Consider the following 23,386-nt stretch of genomic DNA (forward strand, 5'->3'; position numbering starts at 1 on the left):
TGTCCCCATGTTGTTATTTAAACCTAAGTTGCCATTGTGACTTCTCTGTCGTAACTTTGTGCTGTTTTGTAGCTAGTCGCCACAAAAGACCCCGAGCAGCAGGGTGATTTCTCGTGTTATAGTATAGAGAATAGTCATGTGAATGTAGTCATTTTTGAGGCCTCCGCCTCGTTGTATCTAACGTCTCCTCGTCCATCCTGTACAGGCGTTCCCCCACGGCTGCCTGCAGCCCCTACCAAAGAGACCAGCGCTTGAGAAGAGCAACGGGGCCAGCTCGCTCTTTCACCCCAGTATGTTGCACTACCAGCAGGCCTTGGCCAACGCACAGCTGCAGCAGCAGACGGCTTTCTGTGGCTTTCCCACAGGTAGGGGGTACACCCGCCCGCAACACATGTTCATGCACACAGACACACACATTAGTATGTAGGCACACACACCTATACACAATTTATGTACACACACACACGTTTGTACACACTCTTGTACACAGATACACACCCATGTAGCACGTAGACACACACTGGATAGAGCTTCCCCAACTTTCCTTTTCCCCATAAAAGCATCAAAGGGCAAAGTTCAAGTATATAACCCTTAAAAGGTTTCACCAGGTGAGCTTGTGAGGAAATAAGATCTTCCCCATATTTCCAGTCTCTCTTTAAACCAACAGAGTGATCAAGCGCTTTTCCTCAAGTGGAAATCAAGTTGCTATGGGCCCTGTTCAAAATAATGCAGTGCACTATATAGGGGATAGGATGCCATTCGGAATGCAGCCACGGTATGCTCGCGTCTCATATAAATGTGTAATTGCAGCCAGGTGCCAGGACAAGGTAAAGGCATGGATATCCTTTGATCACAGCGGTAAAACTCTTTTGTGGCTGATGATGGGATACATTGCTGTATGATTATATTAAGTACACTAGGCATTTTAAGGCCTACTTATAAAACGGCAGACTTCCAGTCTTTGCACTAAGCTTGCGCTAATGCCAGTTGCAATTGGCTCTCAAAACGACCTCCTATCTTCCTTCATACTGGACGCAGAGTCATACACATGGTATCCACAAGTTCATCTGACTCTGGAGAAGTAGATAAAGGTATTCATTGCCAAAATCCTAAGCCTCTTGTGGATGAGACTACCTTCCCTAACCCTCTGTCCCTCCCTAACTACTCCTTTCTTTAGTGTCCAAATCAAAGTGTATTTGTCACGTGTGCCGAATACAACACACCTTACAGTGAAATGCTTACTTACAGGCTCTAACCAGTAGTGCAAAAAAAGGTATTAGGTGAATAGGTGAGTAAAGAAATAAAAACAACAGTAAAAAGACAGTGAAAAACAGTAGCGAGGCTATATACAGACACCGGTTAGTCAGGCTGATTGAGGTAGTATGTACATGTAGATATGGTTAGTGTTTTTATCCTCCATGGCTTTTACACCCTTCCTCTCCTTTCCTAGTGTAGGAAGCTTGTTCAGAATGCTGTGTCCACACCACACATGAGTTCAATTAATATCGGTTTCTCTATGAAAACTCTAGCTGTGCTTTATTGAACCAAAAGTGCAAACCCTGCCCATCTGGCACTCCAGATCCAACGCATAAAGTCATTTGAAAGAAGACTTACTATTTGAACTCAGGTCTGATTCGTTCTCACTGCATGGTCCAAGCATCCAGTCCTTAACCTTCCCTAGCCTGATCCCAGAAATGTGTGTGCTGTCTTGCCAGCTCCTATTGCCAGTGTCACGCCATGTGTCTGCTGTGACAGAGACCATATGAGTTGGCAAGATGGCACACACATCTGCTATCTGAGGCTAATTAACCTCTGACACTGAAAAAGTTTCATTTGTAGTATGTGTGACCTTACCTTCCCACCCCCTCCAGAACATATTTTTTCATGATTTATTTGCAGACCAGACGTTATTTTTTTTTTATGTAACCTTTATTTAATTAGGCAAGTCATTTAAGAACAAATTCATAATTAAATGACGGCCAAACCCGTACGACGCTGGGCCAATTGTGCGCCGCCCAATCACGGCCGGATGTGATACAGCCTGGATGTGTAGCATAAAGTATGGCATAAGACTACAAATGGAGTCAAACTGCACAGTCCAGTTATACCAATTGCAGGCTTGTGAAATGTGTTTAAAGGCATGTTGTTTATATAGCAACTACCAAAATCTCCAGCCTGGTCCCAGATCTGCTTGTGCTCTCTTGCCGGCTCCTATGGTCAATGGCATGCCATACCGTACAAACCGATTTGGGACCAGGCTACCACCAAAATCTCTGTCTTTCTTCTCTAACATGTTTTTCTCCTTCCCTTATTAACCCTCTGTTCACTCTTTTCCACTGCATGATCACACAGGGTCAGTCTTGTGCATGACTCCTGCTAGCAGCCTTGGTAGGTTCCTTCCTTTCCCTTTTTCATTCTCTCACATATTCATTTAAAGGTTTAGGGTGAATTTGCCCCTAGACTTTGATCTTGGGTCCCCACTAATGTTTAAGGTTAGGATTGGGGGAGGAGAAGCTGATCCTAGATCTGTACCTAGGGGAAACTTCACCATGGAGCCTATTTAAATTGGGGGGAGAGCGGGAACAGGCCGGGAGATGTAAGCGCTTACAGGTGACACAAAGTTCGTGGATGTTGTGACACAGTGAGTGGCACGGTTGTAGAACATTGGGCTAGAGTGCATGATTGATTGTTTTTACTGAAAAGCGCCACAAAGTGCTGCAAAGTCCTACATGGCAATTTGAGCTCCCCGGTAAGAGATGATTGTTACTTACTGTCTTATACCCTAATTATGAAATGTGAAGTGTTATTCTTAACATTATTAGTATATATGAAGAAAAATGCATTCCAAATGAATTGTTTGTTGAAAAGTAGATATTGTATTGTTTACTGTGCTGTGTTGATCCCAGAGAAAAATAGAAAGAGGGTGAACACAATTGGTAGTAAAGCTCTCGATCTTGATGGGGCTCTAATTGTTTTCTAGTTAATCACAATCTTATAATATCACTCTTCGTATCTCACTCAGTCCTCTGGGAACAACTAATTGTCGGGACAAATTTCCTTGATTGTAATTCAGGTTTTTCTCTTCTTTTTTTTTCTCCCATGCTTTCTCTCGCTTTTGCATTGTGATGTGCACGCCTTCCGCTGGGCTAACCTAACGATGGCTCGCCCCTCTCTGTAATATGCGTCATGCCCAAAAACAACAACAACCAAACAATCAACACACGTTGCCATGGTTACCACACTGCCTCCACTGCCAACCTGTTCATTGCTTCCATGGTCCCCCCTTCCTGAAAAAGTACCCATGATGTACAGTGCTGCGCCTGCTATCTCTGCAACAACAACTCCTGCCACAAGTGTCCCCTACGCAGCAGCAGCGCCAGCCAATCAGGTTTGCTCAGTTTAAAGCTTTCTTTCATACAGTCCCAGAGCTCTAAATAAGTGCTTGACAACCGTAGTCCATAGAGCTGATCTACTATCATTTCAATTAAAGTAGTCAATTTCTTATTTTACTTCTATGACTGCAGAAGAGTTGACTACTTCAAAATGGCGAAAGCCCTCACTGGCGCTGCCTATGTTAAAACAGGTTTTGGGCCAAGTGTGCCCTCTATCCAACTCTATGGCTGAGCCCAACCTCAACATCCTTCAATTAAATTCAAACTTTATTGTCCCAACAGGGAAACTCATTCATGCTCTAGTCTAGTCTGCTACTGTGGTATATTTCAATGTCTGCCACAGGTGTCAGAATGTGTTGGCTTTTATTTCAGAGGACTGCTGTACGTTTTGTACAAGTATATGTTTAATAATTTATTGGCCGTGTCACACAATGACCCAGTGAAGCACTTATTCAGAGCTCTCACATTTGCAAATAATAGTTGTCTTGTGTTGCATTAGATCCTAGTTTTTGTTTTGCATGGATGTTGTTTTTCATCCACTTTGATGTCAAGTTTCCCTCTTCACCTGCGTTAGAAACATCACCTGTATGTTTCGTGACACACGCACGCACATACACTTTTTTTTCCACCTAAAAAAAGCCTAGCCACTCCATCTCCATCCACCATGTTGGCTCCACCATGTTGACTCCCTCTTCGGCGATGGGTGAGGACGAAAGCCTTGAGGAAACTGTCGATCCAGGGTGGCCATCTCTGCTATATATTAGTGTTGCAGGAGACAGGACGATGTCGCCGGCCTAAAATGGCTCCAGATAAGCACAGTTACTAGCTAGACGTATGGCTCTGTGTCAGCTGGGGCCGGGAAGTTGCAGTTGGGTGCGTAAGTCGGGTGACGCACACACACACACACACACACACAACCCCATTTAAACCTGACAATTACAGTGCACTGCCAGGTGGAGTGTCCGCAGCAAACAATCTCCCATTAACCCCACTTAGCAAGGCCTTGAGCGGTGGCCACGTTACAGGCTTGATGAGATTTGATTTACATCTCAGTGGTCAGTGAGCTTTCCCAGAAATGTATTGGACGGATGACGTCGATCCATGATCATCAAGACTTCCGGTTGCCGGTGAATCTTCATCATTTCACACTGTTCCCTCAAATTGGTTTATATTGAGAGATTCTCAGTGTAGAAAGTGATGGTTTGTTTTCTGTTGGTTTCACATCATTATACATTCAATCCCAGGCTTTAGTTGGTCAAAAAATTAACCAGAAAATGTACTCTTACACATCATATATTGCCTTCAGAAAGTTTTTATACCCCTTGACTTATTCCTGAATTCAAAATAGATGAAAATGTTTTTTATATTTGTTTTTTGCTTTTTGAAAATGTAATACCAAATCTCCTTTACATAAGTATTCACACCCCTGCGTCAGTACTTTGTAGAAGCACCTTTGGCGGCGATTACAGCTTTGAGTCGTCTTGGGTATGTACCCATCTTGCACATCTGGATTTGGGGGTTTTCTCCCATTCTTCCGTGCAGATTTTTTTCAAGGTCTCTTAAGTTAGTTGGGGAGTGACATTGAACAGCAATCTTCAAGTCTGGGCTTTGGCGGGCCACTCAAGGACTGAAGGAATTCATTAAAAAAATCATGTTTAACACTTATTGCACACAGAGTGCAACTTATTATGTGACTTGTTAGGCACATGTTTTACTCCTGAACTTATTTAGGCATGCCATAACAAAGGGGTTGAATACTTACTGACTCAAGACATTTCAGCGTTTAATTTTTTATTTAAAAAAATACAGAAAAACACTATTCCACATTGACATTATAGTGTACTGTGTGTAGGCCAGTGACCAAGAATCGCAATTTAATACATTTTAAATTTAGGTTGTGATCACAAAATGTGGAAAAGTCCAGGGGTGTAAATACTTTCTGAAGGCACTGAAACTTTAACATGTTAAACGCCTTTAATCAAGACTCTCTAGAATTTCAATTGATATTCTAAAAAATATTCTCTCTCTACTGATTCTCCTCCCAGCATCTAGTCTGTATGACCAACCACGCTAATGTTATTACTGGCACATGACTTATTATTGCTGCCTATGATGTTTTATTATTGTAGGTCTACTATTACGGATAGGTCTCTCCACCCTTTTGCTCAAAACTCAATAAGCAGCCTCACTTGCTATTTATCATTCATGACTAGCAATTTCCTTGATATTGTTCTGTTTTTGGACCATGACCAGGGAGAAATATGACTTTGCCCTGAAGGATTTTTAATGATTACCTTAGAAGCACACACCCGTCGCCATTTTGTAGCCTCTCCATAGGGCATTCCAAATGGCACCCTATTCCCTACAGTGCACATAAAGCCGTTTGGGCCCTGATCAGTGATGTAGTGCACTATTCTGGGAAAAGTGTTCCATATGGGGGACTAACCTGAATCCCAAATCATCCCCTAGCCCCAATGCACTTGTGTAGATCTGAGCGGAGTGCATCTGTCTCTGTCACAGGAGCGGTCCAAACAAAAGACAATAATTCAATTGGAGAAAAAAAACTGGTAAATGGAATCAAATAAACCAAAACTTGTTTCTTACAAGTGTAGCATAGATTGTGCACTCTGCAAACAATGTGTCCACTCTGACAATGAAAACGGAAAGACTGGAATAATGATATTGAATGCATTAACAGAAATTACCATAACCAAAGTAACAAACTTTGTAGATAAGAAATTATAGGAATTAACGGTAAATGTACTACTGGTGATATACAGTACCAGTCAAAAGTTTGAACACACCTACTCATGCAAGGGCTTTTCTTTATTTGTACTATACTATTTTCTGTATTGTCGAATAATAGTGAAGTTATCAAAACTATATAAATAACACATATGAAAGTGAAAAAAAGTGTTAAACATATCAAAGCTTTGCACACTCTTGCCATTTTCTCAACCAGCTTCACCTGGAAAGCTTTTCCAACAGTCTTGAAGGAGTTCCCACATATACTGAGCACTTGTTGACTGCTTTTCCTCCACTCTGCGGGCCAACTCATCTTAAACCAGCTCAATTGGGTTGAGGTCGGGTGATTGTGGAGGTCAGGTCATCTGATGCAGCACTCCATCACACAGCCTGGAGGTGTGTTGGGTCATTGTCCTGTTGAAAAGGATTGACTGACCTTCAAGCGCTATGATGGACTGTTGTTTCTCTTTGCTTATTTGAGCTATTTTTGCCAAAGTATGGACTTGGTCTTTTACCAAATAGGGATATCTTCTGTATACCACCCCTACCTTGTCACAAAACAACTGATTGGCTCAAACATTAAGAAGGAAAGACATTCCACAAATTGACTTAACAAGGCACACCTGTTAATTGAAATGCATTACAGGTTACCTCATGAACCTGGTTGAGAGAATGCCAAGAGCGTGCAAAGCTGTAATCAAAGCAAAGGGTGGCTACTTTGAAGAATCTCAAATATAAAATGAATTTTGATTTGTTAAACACTTTTTTTTTGGTTACTACATGATGTAAAATTTTCTACAATGTAGAAAATAGTAAAAATAAAGAAAAGCCCTTGAATTAGTAGGTGTGTCCAAACTTTTTGACTGGTACTGTATGTAATGGAGAATTGTTATACACTAATAATCAAATGCAAACAATTCACACAATCAAGTTATGAAATAATGAATGTGCACAAATTGGCGGGAGAGTGCACATTCTGGAGAGAGAAGTGCATTGTGCATCTGGGCGCATTGTCAAACCGACATCTGCATTGGCCTTGGCCATGCAGCATTTACGTGGATACAGCCTCAGCAGAAGTCAGGGCATTCATACTTCTTGCGCTTCACGGAGCAGTGCAGAGCTATTGTAAAGGAAGTGAGTTTTGTTTTCTGCAGGATGTACCGCCCCCACCTACCGTCAACCAATCATGTCAATGCGGAGCTATGCAGAGCCCTCCCGCATTGTTACAACATTTGGGAGGCGCATTGCGATCCAGTTTGGCCTCTGGATGCATCTGGAGGCTCCGCAGTTGCGTCACAGGCTTCATATGAAGCCTTCGACCACATTTTTGGATCAAGCATAAATTGTTTTAAAGTCTAGGCCTCCACAATGGAATAGTTCAGAGGGGGCACAAATGTGTGTGTGTGTATATATATAATTTGTTACTGCTCGACTAAAACAATCTGGGTCGACCAACAGCCTAACTACCAAACAATCGACATGTCGACTAATTGGCATCAGCCCCACAGACAGTAGTCTTGATCATAAGTACCTGCAGGTCAAACATCTCACTGCCCTGACACGGATGTGGGGGCTCCCTCTTCTGGCTGAATTGGGAAATACACCAAGATACAGTTGTGGGTTTTGTCACATTGGTTATAAAAAGTAATTAGCGTAGACATTGGTTCACATATTTGCAGGACGATTGTACAATATCCCCTTTGGGGCTGCTGTCTGCAATAAGGAGTTCTGTGCCATCATAGGCACAAAAAACAATCAAGTGTCACACACAACATCATCTGGTGTTAGCTTTTCTTTTATGGTGGGCCAGGCATCCACCCCTGACCTGTCATTTCCTTTTTTTCTGTCCATCATGACTAAAAGGGAAACGCCGTTATTTCAATGCCGTAGCTGGTACAGCGCATCATGGTGGTCCTCTATGCATCCGCCAGCTCATCTACTGTCTGTCTGCTTTCTAACTGAGGCCTTTCACCACCATGATAAGCCAATAATTTGCTCTCTGTGGTCCTGTCCAAAAACGACCCCTAGACCCTACCACCTAAACAGTGGATTTATTTTGTATATTTTTAAGAATTGGATAGGTTGTAGCTCAACCTTTTTCTCTGATGTTACTTACACCCATCTAGTATTCTTGGATCTACGGAAGTGCCTAGGGGGGTAGAGGCAAGGGGCTTGGATAGGGCCTCTGTCTGGGTAACCAGCGGTAAGCGACTAGGAGCCAACGGGACCTCACACAACATCAATATAACATTCAGCTTTTTGTTTTGTTTTATTAATTTTTTTGCTCATAAGTCAAACGACTCCACTCGCGTCATTAAAATGACTTATTATGAGCTTGCAGGATTGACATTGCATACACATACACTATATATACAAAAGTATGTGCACACCCCTTCAAATTTGTGGATTTGGCTACTTCCGCCACACCCGTTGCTGACAAATGTATAACATAGAGCACATAGCAATGTAATCTCCATAGACAAACATTGGAATTAGAATGGCCTTACTGAAAAGCTCAGTGACTTTCATAGGATGCCACCTTTCCAACAAGTCAGTTTGTCAAATTTCTGCCCTGCTAGAGTTGCCCCGATCAACTGTAAGTGCTGTTATTGTGAGGTGGAACGTCTTGGAGCAACAACGGCTCAGCTGTGAGGTGGTTGGCTTCACATGCTCACAGAACGGCATTGCCGAGTGCTCAAGCGTGTAGCTTGTAAAAATCATCTCTCCTCGGTTGCAACCGTCACTACCAAGTTCCAAACTGCCTCTGGAAGCAATGTCAGCACAAGAACTGTTAGTCTGGAGCTTCATGAAATGGGTTTCCATGGCCGAGCAGCCGCACACATGCCTAAGATCACCATGCACAATGCGAAGTGTCAGCTGGAGTGGTGTAACGCTCGCCGCCATTGGACTGTGGAGAAGAGGAAACGCTTTCTCTCGAGTAATGAATCACGCTTCACCATCTGGCAGTCTGACGGAGGAATCTGGGTTTGGTGCATGCCTGGAGAATGCTACCTTCCTAATGCATAGTGCCAACTGTAAAGTTTGGTGGAGGAGGAATAATGGTCTGGGTCTGTTTTTCATGGTTCAGGCTAGGCCCCTTATTTCCAGTGAAGGGAGAGCTTAACGCTACAACATACAATGACATTCTAGACGATTCTGTGCTTCCAACTTTGTGGTGACAGTTTGGGGAAGGCTCTGTCCTGTTTCAGCATGACAATGCCTCCGTGCACAAAGTGAGGTCCATACAGAAATGGTTTGTCGATCGGTGTAGAAGAACTTGACTGGCCTGCACGCAGACCTGACGTCAAAGGGAGGGACCAACTCCATATTAATGCCCATGTTTTTGGAATGAGATGTTCGACTTGCAGGTGTCCACATACTTTGTCATCTAGTGTATGTTAGGGATTAGTTTTTTAGCCACCCTACAACGACAATCTGGCTCTTGTGCAATCTTTTCCTGGATTCCTTGCATCCTCTCTTCTCACCTCCTTCTCAAAAGGCATTGGAGAAGGTCAGAGGGAACTTGGATCTTCTCCTCCAATATGGTTGAGAAGAAGGCGAGGGGATCAGATGTGAGGAATCACGGAAAGATTAAACGAGATGGAGCCAATCATTTGAAAAAGGTATAGACAATGAACTGACGTTTTTGTTTTCCATTTTTCTTTTTCTTCACCTCTCCCGCAGATTATCCTGAAGTAACTGTCAGGAAAGAAATGGAGTGTCAAGAAGCTGCACTACAAAGCCCAAAACAGCCCTTCTGTACATACTACCTTCCCCTCCCACTACAGCAACCTGCATGCTAAGAGTGTAATACTACCAATTAACCATAAGACTTGAGTGCTGGTGTAAGAAGATACACATAACAAAAAGATGTATATGTATTGCTAGGAAACTATTGCCATGAAAATTATGACAAAAAAATGATATGTACTGAACTACAAACACTTAGTGGAGAGATGGTGACGAGTTCATTTTAACTATTGTTTTCTCTGTTAAAGTAATATGGGTCCTTTATATTTTTGTTTTCAAAACGGAACCTCGATCTGCACAAATGTTCACCCTTTGAAAACACCTTATTTGCACTATAAGAGAACTAGTGCTTATTGTCAAAAGTGCTTCATTGTTTTAAACAGGAGAGTCACAGAGAAGCCCATGGTTGCAACTGGCGCTCCAGACCAAGCTAGAAGGGATTGTTTAACTTTTTGTTTGTTTTAATTATTTTTTTAAAGACAAATGTTAGGGCAGACTATAGGCTTATGTTTACTCAATGACTGTCCTCTTAACAATGATTTGAACGTGCTCCCCCACCCTCCATCACACCACCCCTTTAAAACGGTGTGGTATGCGCTCCATATGAACCACTTGCCAACATTTAATCTCTGGAAAACCAACGGCTTGCCAAACGAAAGTCATCGCGACTGACCGATTTGACGGACAGAAGCGATCGGAGTCGATCTGCAAGGTAACAGACGTGGAACAGCTTCGTGGCCAAAACGTGCAGTCGGGCCTCGTTTTTGTGCACATCCTGGGGGGGGGGGGGGATAACCTAGAATTTCAATTTCTTCTCATTTTGTAAAATTTTCAGTTTTAACTTTTGGATGGGTGCTGACATTGGCTTGTGGGTGTATTTGTGTGTATGTGGTTGGTTGGGTGGGAGCCTCAGAGGGGTCCGTGTTGGGGAGAGTTATACTGGCATCAGGGAGTGCTACTAGCCTATATGGCTCCGGTTTGTGTGCCATGGGCTTAACGAAAGCTTGCGGGTGGCTGAGAGCATGTGGCGGGAGGGAGCCTCAGCCTGATGGGCCAAGCCATAGACATCTGCCAGCAGACTGGAACAGGCAGAGTAAGTCCACCAGCGGCCCCAAAGTCAAGACCACAAGGACAAGGCCTTTGGGGGAGTTAGGGGTGGGGCTAGAAGGAGGGATAAGGGTGAGATCGGCTAGGGGTGAAACAAGTGCTACGACTCCAAAAAAAAAAAGAGAGTAAAAAAAGGTGCATTCGAAGATGCTAGTCATCGTCGTGAGATGACTTGAAGTTTTTGACTGGAGGGCTATCTGTGACTGTCAGTCGTCACCCTGCTATCGCCGAGAATCCTGTTTCTATTTGAGAAAAACTGTAGAAGTGCCTAAAAATCCTTTAACTTTAAAACAGCAAGCATCTGGAGAAACATACTTTGTCAAAGAAAAAATAGGAATATACAAAAGGATGGTTCAAGCAAAGTTCCCAAAAGTATGTTGACCTATTTAGAGAAAAGACTATTCACTTTTCATGCAGATGCCATGGTTAAAGCAGTACCCTAGTGTTATTGTAAACATATATTTAACACGACAAAAAGTAACTTTCTGAAAAGAAGGTATATAAACTAACCAAGATAGCTTGGTAGAATGTTTGATAAATATTTCATTATGTAATATTTTGTTCTTACCATAGGTTTTTAGTAGTTTACATTGGAAAAAGTGATTGAGAATACAGGAAATTGTGATGTGTGTGTGTAATGTATGTAACGTGTCTCATACTTTTGAGAGTTTATATTCATGGTTGTAGCAGCAATGTATTCACGTTTATGTTTTATGATGTTAAGCATCAAGGTATGTGTGTCACCAGAACAATCCGTTATTTTATGCCATGATATAGTTAATAGTGTACTAGCATTGTTTTAGACCAACCTCCACGTTATTACCTAATATGTTTTATGAGATGTATGTATTTAGACTCTAAATCACATTTCTTGATCCTACACAACCAATTATTTACCTTGTATGTGTGTTCAACAAAAAAAGATCAGAATCATGACATATTTTCATGGCGCTTGATCAACACAGACAATCCACAACGAGACACCTTTGGTTAAAAAATAATATGGCACTGGTCTTAGAATGATTTTTTTTCTTTATTTTTGTTCACTGAGATTTTCTTCTAAAAAGTTACAGTTTTAATGTAATTTTTGGTGTGGAAGGTGATCGAAGATTTTTTGGTAATTTATCGTATTTTATTGTTTTGTCAAATGAGTCAGAATGATGTAACCTATTCTATTTTGAAATGAATGTAATTTATTGAGCTGTGCGTCCCAACAGGGTCTGGTCTCTTTAGTCAGCCAATGAGATGCAGATCAGGAGCAAGGGGGTGGAGTCTTAAAAAGCCACCAATAGAATGCTACTGGATCTCCCTGGCCTTGTCATCAACACAGTTCATCGCATTACAGTAATGAGCAAAGCTTTAGAATTGCTTATATTGTTCAACAAAAAAAAATAGAAAATAAAAAAAGAATGTTAATTGTATAGGTGACATTTTACCCAAAAAATAATTTTAAAAATATGTACTTTTCACTCTAGTATTTCATAACAATATTAAGTTGTTGCTGTGGCAACATAAAGTTGCAATTACTAAAGTTCTGTATTTTTGTAAATTATCTAATCGTTAAGTTTACTTTTTTTCTAGAACACTGCACACATCACTAGATTGTAAAGCAGATTTCAACATTTCTTATTTGTCGTGATTATGACAATTTTCCTTAGCAGCCTCTATAAAGGTGTAACTTTAACACTAAAGATGTAATAGACAAAGTTACCAATGATATTTAGGATGAAATTATAACAAATGATCTATTAATTGAGTAGTTAAGATGTACAACTTTTCCCCTGAGAAAGGACCACTGGTTTCATGCACACCAATGGGAAAATATTTATGAATGTAGTTTAAATTGTTTATCATCAGTTAAGGATTGCACTTCTTCTGGTAAAATAAAACATTTCATTATTACCGATGGAACATTTCATTAGGTATGGCAAAGTTACTATACACCAGTAATACAGTAATTCTGTATAATAGTCACTACCAGTTTGTATCACAGAAATAACCTTTGAACATCTTGCATGAAAAAAAAAAAAAAAGTTTTTATTAATAAACGATAACGTACTGAATGTTTCTAGTTATACCGAAAAACACAAAAAATAGTCTGCACATGAGACAAATAATTCAAGTTGTCCTCAAATGGGGTCATGGTTGTGCCCAAGAGAATGGAATTGTGCTGAGAAATGTAATTTATTTAAATGAAATGTGTTGACATTGACTGACTGATGATAAGAGTTAAATATATAAGCACTTGGGTCAGCGGAGCAGACACAGCTTATCCAAACACTTTGCCTTGTCGTTAGTCCATCGTGCTTAAGGTTTTATGTTCCAGCGCTGTTGAAAAGAAACTTTTAAAGGCTGTAAACTGGTCTCTGCTGAACATACTTTTTTGTTTATATATATATAATGCTAAAATGTAAACTTAAAACTATTTTTATTTATATACATAAATTAAATTGTTTGAAGTTTTTACTTTTTTGCATTTTTTTTTAAAGGTGAGGCCAAAAGGATTGACTGCTGTACAGAAAGCTGTCTTGTGTTCTAAGCCCCGTTCCAATACTTTAACACACCCTTCCTTACTTACTTTCGGATCTAACATTATTTGGTAGGTGTAAGCAACAGTTCTATCACATAGCTTTCCCCAATCCGGCCATGTCAGATTAGGTATTTCTTCAAGGAAGGAAGGAGGAAGGAACGATGCATTTGTTCAAGTATTGGAACAGGGCCCTATTATGTCCTTGTAGAGAGCTTGATGATGAGGGCTGTGGCCAACATGCGATGCTGAATGGTCCCTAAAAGGACTGCCGCTAGGGTCGTATTCACTAGGAAGCAAACGTGCCGAAACAGAAGGGACTAACTGAACTTGTCCAATAAGAAACGCTTGTTTTCGTTTAACATTGCAAAACGTTTCGCTACAGTGTGCACTATTGAATATTACCCAGGTAATGAATTGACTGCTTTGTCATCAGAAATGCAGTATCCCATCTACTTTGCAAAAATATATATAGAGAGAGTAAAAGACCCTCATTGGATTTTTAGTTTTGATGTAACCATTTTTCAGTTTTCTTTGTGCGTATAGTTTGTGCTATTTTATGTTACTATAGTCAAATGTTTTGGTTCCAGCAAGATAGTGTAAAATCTATTGAAATAAAGAAAAAATGGAAAGGATGTTTGTTGAAATGACCTTATTTATGTGAATAATGACTGCGATATGCGCTTTTCTTACTTACCTTAGTTGAATGCCCAGACTGTATGTCGCTCTGGAAATGTGTATGGTAATGGCCAAAATGTAAAAATGAATAATGCTCTTATGGATGTGGTGAATGACAGACATGCTACAACAGGGTTCCCCAACTGGCGGTCCATGGGCCGAATTTGGCCCGCAGCTGATATTATGTGGCCCAACGTTTTCTAAGTAAAACATTTTATTCATTTTTTATGTTTTATTGTTGGACATAAGACTATAAAAATGACACAAATCAGCTCCAAGTGATTTACAATTTGGAAATCTGTTCCAAAGTATCCCCACACATATAAGGTTTGAAATGACTGTTTTCGTCAAATATTATATCTGTTTGGGTTTCTTGCGGTCAATTTGCAGTCTACAAATGATTTGTAATTATGTTCCAGCCCCCTGACCATTCGCTCAGGAAAATATTGTCCCGCAGCTGAATGTAGTTGATGATCCCTGTGCCACAACATGCATGTTGCAGATCAATAGATACGAGGAACAGAAAAAAAATACATTTCAGAATGTAAGAAGCGAAGGCACAGTGGCCAGCAAAAACTCCCAAATATCGAGGAACCTAGGGTGATTTTTATTTTATTGTATTTATCATTTATAGTTTACTTAAAGTTCTAAAGTTTGTCCTGTTGCTTAATTGACCAAGGAGCAGGACCATTTGAAATAACTGCCACTGTATTCCTGGGGTTCTCATTCAAACCTTGTGGTTCAAATCCATGTTCATTTATGCCAATTTAAAATGGTTAGTATTCAAAAAAGTATAAATATGATACAAAATCGGAATGTAAACCATCTAAGTTGGGTCAGTCTGAACGTCTCAACGTTGGTTTGGTGTTGATAGCTTAAATGGTGAAAGGGGAGATGGGTTTAGAATTATTATTATTATTTTACCATTAATGTATTGGGAGCTCATTTAATATTGTTGTAGTACAAAAAGTATACATGCTTTCAAAAATATTTTCTCAGACCATTGGGTTCGTCTCTACATTTGGAAGTTGGTTTTGTGTTAATAGCTTTAGTTTGAACATTCTGACAGTTCTGTGGCAGTTCTTCCGCCATTGAAATGAATGGCTGTCCGTCTGCATGTCAACGTTAATTTGGGGATTGTAGCATAAATGGTTCAAGAACAGTGGAGGATCCAACATGGAGGTGTGTATGGGCATTGGTAGTTTGGGTCTGTTGGTGGGAATACAACGCTTTGCTAGTGTGTTTTGAAGCTTTTGGAGGTGGAAAAAAAAACTCATGCTATGACGCTTAGGTGGATACTCTGGATACAGAATTGTTTGAGCAGCTGAGGTAGATTGTATGGACAAAAACAAATGTTGTTTTTTCCATTTTGCTGTGCCTTCTCACTACATGATAGGTATAGTTCTGACATGACAATTTCACCTTACCTGCTCCAAGAACACCATCTAGAAAAAAATGTAAGGAGAGTCTCACACTAGGAGCTCAGATGCAATAATTGAATAACCTAATATCCAACGTTTCGACAGACAAGCTGTCTTCATCAGGGTATAATGACAAACACTGCAGGGTGACTAGTTTATATAGTGTCAAAGGACACACACAGGTGTCTAATCATGGCCGGGTGTGGCCTGATATCATTGGTTAATTCTCAGATGTAAAAATAACACACCAAAAACATGAATGAATAGCATACGATCATAGATACAATTTGTCTACAAAGGCCTACAAACATTTACAATAGCAAAATCACAATAATGGCTTCAGATCAAAATCTAAATTGAGACCGAAGGGTGCAAGGGTATTTTAAATTAAAGATCCAGGCAGCCTCTCGTTTTAACAATAAATTGTTGAGGTCACCCGTTCTCCCTGTTAGGGTGACATGTTCAAAGCCGACGAAATCGAGTTGTTTGCGTCCAAAAAGTGGGACGCAACCGGATAAGTCGAGTTTTTGTACCTAATGGTGCTACGATGCTCCGAGATTCGTACTTTTAATTTGTGCTTTGTTTGACCCACACAATTTTTATATCTAAGAATTAACCAATGATATCAGGCCACACCCGGCCATGATTACCAGTGATGCCAATTTAGCCATTTTTGGGCCAGATTTAGCCACTTTTCAGACTACCCTGGCAACATTTTTTTCAAACAACACCTAGCAACAAATTTAGCTACTTAAAAAAAATGATTTGGAACTTTTAGAAACTTTTGAAAAGTGACCCAAACGCTAAAATGTACGCATTTTCCCTCTAAAAGACACAAATGGTTTTATCTGTCACACACTCAGTCACAACACACGTGCCTGGCTGCAAAAGTGCATTGTGAGTGACGTCAGCAGCAATATCAGCAAATTGCAAATCATTGTTGGCTCACGCAATGACATGACAACGTAATTTAGAAACTTTTAGCAACAAATCAACCTGCCTCTTACCCTGAAAATTTGTTGACAACCCTGATGATTACAGACACCTGTGTGTCCTTTAAGGCTGATCCAACTTTGATGTAATGTCTTTAAAACAAGTCAAAATGAGGCTCAGTAGTGTGTGTGGCCTCCACGTGCCTGTATGACCTCCCTACAACGCCTGGGCATGCTCCTGATGAGGTGGCGGATGGTCTCCTGAGGGATCTCCGCCCAGACCTGGACTAAAGCATCCGCCAACTCCTGGACAGTCTGTGGTGCAACGTGGCGTTGGTGGATGGAGCGAGACATGATGTCCCAGATGTGCTCAATTGGATTCAGGTCTGGGGAACGGGCGGGCCAGTCCATAGCATCAATGCCTTCCTCTTGCAGGAACTGCTGACACACTCCAGCCACATGAGGTCTAGCATTGTCTTGCATTAGGAAGAACCCAGGGCCAACCGCACCAGCATATGGTCTCACAAGGGGTCTGAGGATCTCATCTTGGTACCTAATGGCGAGCACATGGAGGGCTGTGCGGCCCCTCAAAGAAATGCCACCCCACACCATGACTGACCCACCGCCAAACCGGTCATGCTGGAGGATATTGCAGGCAGCAGAACGTTCTCCACGGCGTCTCCAGACTCTGTCACGTCTGTCACATGTGCTCAGTGTGAACCTGCTTTCATCTGTGAAGAGCACAAGGCGCCAGTGGCGAATTTGCCAATCTTGGTGTTCTCTGGCAAATGCCAAACGTCCTGCACGGTGTTGGGCTGTAAGCACAACCCCCACATGTGGACTTCGGGCCCTCATACCACCCTCATGGAGTCTGTTTCTGACCGTTTGAGTAGACACATGCACATTTGTGGCCTGCTGGAGGTCATTTTGCAGAGCTCTGGCAGTGCTCCTCATGCTCCTCCTTGCACAAAGGCGGAGGTAGCGGTCCTGCTGCTGGGTTGTTGCCCTCCTACGGCCTCCTCCACGTCTCCTGATGTACTGGCCTGTCTCCTGGTAGCGCCTCCATGCTCTGGACACTACACTGACAGACACAGCAAACCTTCTTGCCACAGCTCGCATTGATGTGCCATCCTGGATGAGCTGCATTACCTGAGCCACTTGTGTGGGTTATAGACTCCATCTCATGCTACCACTAGAGTGAAAGCACCGCCAGCATTCAAAAGTGACCAAAACATCAGCCAGGAAGCATAGGAACTGAGAAGTGGTCTGTGGTCACCACCTGCAGAACCACTCCTTTATTGGGGGTGTCTTGCTAATTGCCTATAATTTCCACCTGTTGTCTATTCCATTTGCACAACAGCATGTGAAATTTATTGTCAATCAGTGTTGCTTCCTAAGTGGACAGTTTGATTTCACAGAAGTGTGATTGACTTGGAGTTACATTGTGTTGTTTAAGTGTTCCCTTTATTTTTTTGAGCAGTGTATATTGTTACTATGAAAACTCATGTATACAGAAATATATTTTGTGTAAGCAGACTTATATTTAACCGGGCAGAAAGTAACAATTTTTTTATTTTATTAATTACTCAGATCGCTAGAGACACCATATGTTATGGCAAACAACTCCTCTATCATTTAACAACTGTAATTTCATTTCTATTAAATATACCGAGAACAGAACTACCACAACGTTACTTTTGTACCTTTTGTACCAATATCTGTCTTAACTTCATGTTTCTGGTTTGTAATGCTTGTTACTTTAAACAAATGTACTATTAGACATAGTTTCATGTTTGTGTCAATTTGAATAATTATTGCTATAGGTTCGTAATTTCTGAAAATGAACCATGGGTCAACATTGCAATGTTGCGCAGCCACAATATTTTGACATAAGGAAATTGACCACCAGAATCATAAAGATGTATATTTTAAACCACTAATTTGTTGATAAAAGCTTATGTGAGATGATCCTACAAGTCAATTGATTAATGCATAATTCTAATGTCATATATAATTTTCAAACATTCAGTCACTTGTTGGTATTTTGCTAACATTATAAAAGCCAAATGAACTAAAGGAGACAATGGCCTGTTCTTAAACATTTTATTTTATTAAAGGTCATCAGTTTACTTTCGGCACAGATTTCTACAGGAGAATTCCAGGCCATCCGTCTACCTTCGGCACAGATTTCTACAGGAGAATTCCAGGCCATCCGTCTACTTTCGGCACAGATTTCTACAGGAGAATTCCAGGCCATCTGTCTACCTTCGGCACAGATTTCTACAGGAGAATTCCAGGCCATCCGTCTACTTTCGGCACAGATTTCTACAGGAGAATTCCAGGCCATCCGGATGTCTGTGAGCTGAAGCATAGCCGGTTCATGCAGCAAGACAATGACCCAAAACACACAAGCAAGTCTACATCAGAATGGCTGAAAAGCAACAAATGTAAAGTTGTGGAATGGCCTAAACCCGATGTTATGGAGATGACCCTGAGATGTTATGGGAATACCTAAAGAGAGCAATTCATGCTCAAAAACCTACAAATGTCACTGAGTTAAAGCAGTTCACTGTTGAAGAGTGTGCCAAAAATCCCTCACGGCGATGTTACTGATCAACAACTACAGGAAGTGTTTGGTTGGAGTCATTGCAGCTAAAGGTTGCAGAACCAGTTATTGAGTGAATGGAGGCAAATACTTTTTCACACAGAGGCATTGGGTGTTGTATAACTTTGCTTACGAACTAAATCAAATCAAATGTTATTTGTCACGTACACATGGTTAGCAGATGTTAATGGGAGTGTAGTGAAATGCTTGTGCTTCTAATTCCGACAATGCAGTAATAACCAACGAGTAATCTAACCTAACAATTTCACAACAACTACCTTATACACACAAGTGTAAAGGGATGAAGAATATGTACATAAAGATATATGAATGAGTGAGGTTACAGAACATAATAGGCAAGATGCAGTAGATGGTATCGAGTACAGTATATACATATGAGATGAGTAAATGTAGGGTATGTAAACATATAAAAGTGGCATTGTTTAAAGTGGCTAGTGATACATGTATTACATAAAGATGGCACGATTCAGTAGATGGTATAGAGTACAGTATATACATATGAGGTGAGTAATGTAGGTTATGTAAACATTATATTAGGTGGCATTGTTTAAAGTGGCTAGTGATACATTTTTTATATAAATTTGTCCATTATTAAAGTGGCTGGAGTTGAGTCAGTATGTTGGCAGCAGCCACTCAATGTTAGTGGAGGCTGTTTAACAGTCTGATGGCCTTGAGATAGAAGCTGTTTTTCAGTCTCTCGGTCCCTGCTTTGATGCACCTGTACTGACCTCGCCTTCTGGCTGTTAGCGGGGTGAACAGGCAGTGGCTCGGGTGGTTGTTGTCCTTGATGATCTTTATGGCCTTCCTGCGACATCGGGTGGTGTAGGTGTCCTGGAGGGCAGGTAGTTTGCCCCCGGTGATGCATTGTGCAGACCTCACTACCCTCTGGAGAGCCTTACAGTTGTGGGCGGAGCAGTTGCCGTACCAGGCAGTGATACAGCCCGACAGCATGCTTTCGATTGTGCATCTGTAAAAGTTTGTGAGTGCTTTTGGTGACAAGATGAATTTCTTCAGCCTCCTGAGGTTGAAGAGGCGCTGCTGCGCCTTCTTCACCACGCTGTCTGTGTGGGTGCACCAATTCAGTTTGTCCGTGATGTGTACGCCGAGGAACTTAAAACTTACTACCCTCTCCACTACTGTCCGGTTGATGTGGATAGGGGGGTGCTCCCTCTGCTGTTTCCTGAAGTACACGATCATCAAATCCAAATCAAATGTATTTATCAGCTGATATCTCAAAGTGCTGTACAGAAACCCAGCATAAAACCACAAACAGCAAGCATTGCAGGTGTAGAAGCACAGTGGCTAGGAAAAACTCCCTAGAAAGGCCAAAACATAGGAAGAAACCTAGAGAGGAGCCAGGCTATGAGGGGTGGCCAGTCCTCTTCTGGCTGTGCTAGTTGGAGATTGTAACAGAACATGGCCAAGATGTTCAAATGTTCATAAATGACCAGCATGGTCAAATAATAATAATCACAGTAGTTGTTGAGGGTGCAACAAGTCAGCACCTCAGGGGTAAATGTCAGTTGGCTTTTCATAGCCGATCATTCAGAGTATCTCTACCACTCCTGCTGTCTCTAGAGACTTGAAAACAGCAGGTCTGGGACAGGTCGCACTTCTGGTGAACAGGTCAGTGTTCCATAGTCGCAGGCAGAACAGTTGAAACTGGAGCAGCAGCACAGCCAGGTGGACTGGGGACTGCAAGGAGTCATCATGCCAGGTAGTCCTGAGGCATGGCCCTAGGGCTCAGGTCCTCACAAATTTTCTATGGGATTGAGGTCAGGGCTTTGTGATGGCCACTCCAATACCTTGACTTTGTTGTCCTGAAGCCATTTTGTCACAACTTTGGAAGTATGCTTAGAGTCATTGTCCATTTGGACCAAGACCCATTTGCGACCAAGCTTAAACTTCCTGACTCATGTCTTGAGATGTTGCTTCAATATATCCACATCATTTTCCTACCTCATGATGCCATCTATTTTGTGAAGTGCACCAGCCCCTCCTGCAGCAAAGCACCCCCACAACATGATGCTGCCACCCCCGTGCTTCACGATTGGGATGGCGTTCTTCGGATTGCAAGCCTCCCCCTTTTTCCTCCAAACATAATGATGGTCATTATGGCCAAACAGTTCTGTTTTTGATTCATCAGACCAGAGGACATTTCTCCAAAAAGAAGGACATTTGTCCCCATGTGCAGTTGCAAACCGTAGTCTGGCTTTTTTATGGCGGTTTTGGAGCAGCGGCTTCTTCCTTGCTGAGTGGCCTTTCAGGTTATGTTGATATAGGACTCGTTTTATTGTGGATATAGATAATTTTGTACCTGTTTCCTCCATCATCTTCACAAGGTCCTTTGCTGTTATTCAGGGATTGATTTGCACTTTTCACACCAAAGTACATTCATCTCTAGGAGACAGAACGCGTCTTCTCTTCCTGAGCGGTGTGACGGCTGCGTGGTCCCATGGTGTTTATACTTGCATACTATTGTTTGTACAGATAAACGTGGTACCTTCAGGCGTTTGGAAATTGCTCCCAAGGATGAACCAGACTTGTGGAGGTCTACAATTTATTTTCTGAGGTCTTGGCTGATTTCTTTTGATTTTCCCATGATGTCAGGCAAAGAGGCACCGAGTTTGAAGGTAGGCCTTGAAATACATCCACAGCTACACCTCCAATTGACTCAAATGTTGCAAATTAGCCTATCATTGTTTTTGGAATTTTCCAAGCTGTTTAAAGGCACTGTCAACTTAGTGTATGTAAACTTCTGACGCACTGGAATTGTGATACAGTGAATTCTAAATGAAATAATCTGTCTGTAAACAATTGTTGGAAAAGTTACTTGTGTCATGCACAAAGTAGATGGAAACGGCTGATTTTTTTTAATGGAATATCTACATAGGCGCACAGAGGCCCATTATCAGCAACCATCACTCCTGTGTTCCAATGGCACATTGTGTTAGCTAATCCATGTTTATCATTTTAAAAGCCTAATTGATCATTAGAAAACTATTTTGCAATTATGTTAGCACAGCTTAAAACTGTTGTTCTGATGAAAACAAGAAAACTGGCCTTCTTTAGACTAGTTGAGTATATGGAGCATCAGCATTTGTGGGTTCAATTACAGGCTCAAACAAAGCACTTTCTTCTGAAACTCGTCAGTCTATTCTTGTTCTGAGACATTAAGGCTATTCCATGCGAGAAATTGCTAAGAAACTGAAGATCTCGTACAAAGCTGTGTACTACTCCCTTCATAGAACAGCACAAATTGTCTCTAACCAGAATAGAAAGAGGAGTGGGAGGCCCCAGTGCACAACTGAGCAAGAGGACAAGTACATTAGAGTGTCTAGTTTGAGAAACAGACTTGATTTCCACGAACAAAAGCTAGACATTATCTCACATTTCTTTTAGACTAACATTTAGTTTTCAACAGTGGATATTTGTATAAACCTGTCTCTACTACATTTGCAACATTGTTTCAATATTCAAATTTGATCTCCAGGAGTCTCCAGTGAGTTGGGACGAGACAAACAGGTGAACGTGTCGGGACGAGACAGGCAGGTGAACGAGTCCGGACGAGACAGGCAGGCAGCGTGTCTCAGCCAGTTGAAATCATGAATCAGCTGGCATCATTTTTATGGATATACAAAGAAATGTCAACGAAACGAAGTGCGGCTAGTTGTCAGTCTTTCCAGCTTCAGTTTGAAGTGATTGTGTTAGCTGTGTTGTTGGCTAGCTCCTCTGAACAACAGTGTCCTGCCAAGAGAGCACATTATCTATACCAGGCGAAATCGTGCCTCATTAGCTCATTGTTATGGATGTGTGATACGAATGTTGCCAGCCAGTATGTCAATGAAACATTTAGATACAGAACAAAAAGGCCGAACGAATGGGTCGCTTGTGTCTGGCAACCGAACCGATGGAACAAACTATGCTAAATGTTGAATGCAAAACTAACTGCACTTTTTTTGAAGGCGTAGCGCAATTGGAGTAGGATTCTATTGCATTGACAGGTACGACTCTACACAGACCGGTGCGCCATAATCAATCAGAGGCGCAGTAGGCCTTCAGTATATGCCACAGTGGCGGAGTGGTTGCTTCCAATAAAAGCACAACATGTGCATTTCTACCCATCAGTCAGGTAAAGAGCTTTTTTTTATGTCTTTAAGGGGAAGTGTTGTATTTTAAGACAGGCTTTAACAAGCTAAGTAGCCACT

The 23,386-nt window shown here is 41.5% G+C and overlaps 1 protein-coding gene across 12 annotated transcripts in view; it reads left to right on the forward strand.

The window, feature by feature from the left end:
• Positions 1-14,156, forward strand: part of LOC110527576 (muscleblind-like protein 2a) — a 70,959-nt gene extending 56,803 nt beyond the window's left edge. For 7 of the 12 annotated variants that reach the window (XM_021608947.2, XM_021608945.2, XM_021608946.2 and 4 more), the window contains 4 exons: positions 206-365; positions 2,353-2,388; positions 3,297-3,388; positions 9,822-14,156. In XM_021608947.2, the coding sequence (XP_021464622.2) occupies positions 206-365; positions 2,353-2,388; positions 3,297-3,388; positions 9,822-9,836 (303 nt within the window). In that variant the 3' untranslated portion in view covers positions 9,837-14,156. The remainder of the gene's footprint in view (positions 1-205; positions 366-2,352; positions 2,389-3,296; positions 3,389-9,821) is intronic. The other 5 variants (XM_036983076.1, XM_036983080.1, XM_036983077.1 and 2 more) reach the window with 2 other exon arrangements.
• Positions 14,157-23,386: the final 9,230 nt, after the last annotated feature.

The sequence above is a fragment of the Oncorhynchus mykiss genome, chromosome 7, assembly GCF_013265735.2.
Source record: "Oncorhynchus mykiss isolate Arlee chromosome 7, USDA_OmykA_1.1, whole genome shotgun sequence".
Classification (NCBI taxonomy): Eukaryota; Metazoa; Chordata; class Actinopteri; order Salmoniformes; family Salmonidae; genus Oncorhynchus; species Oncorhynchus mykiss.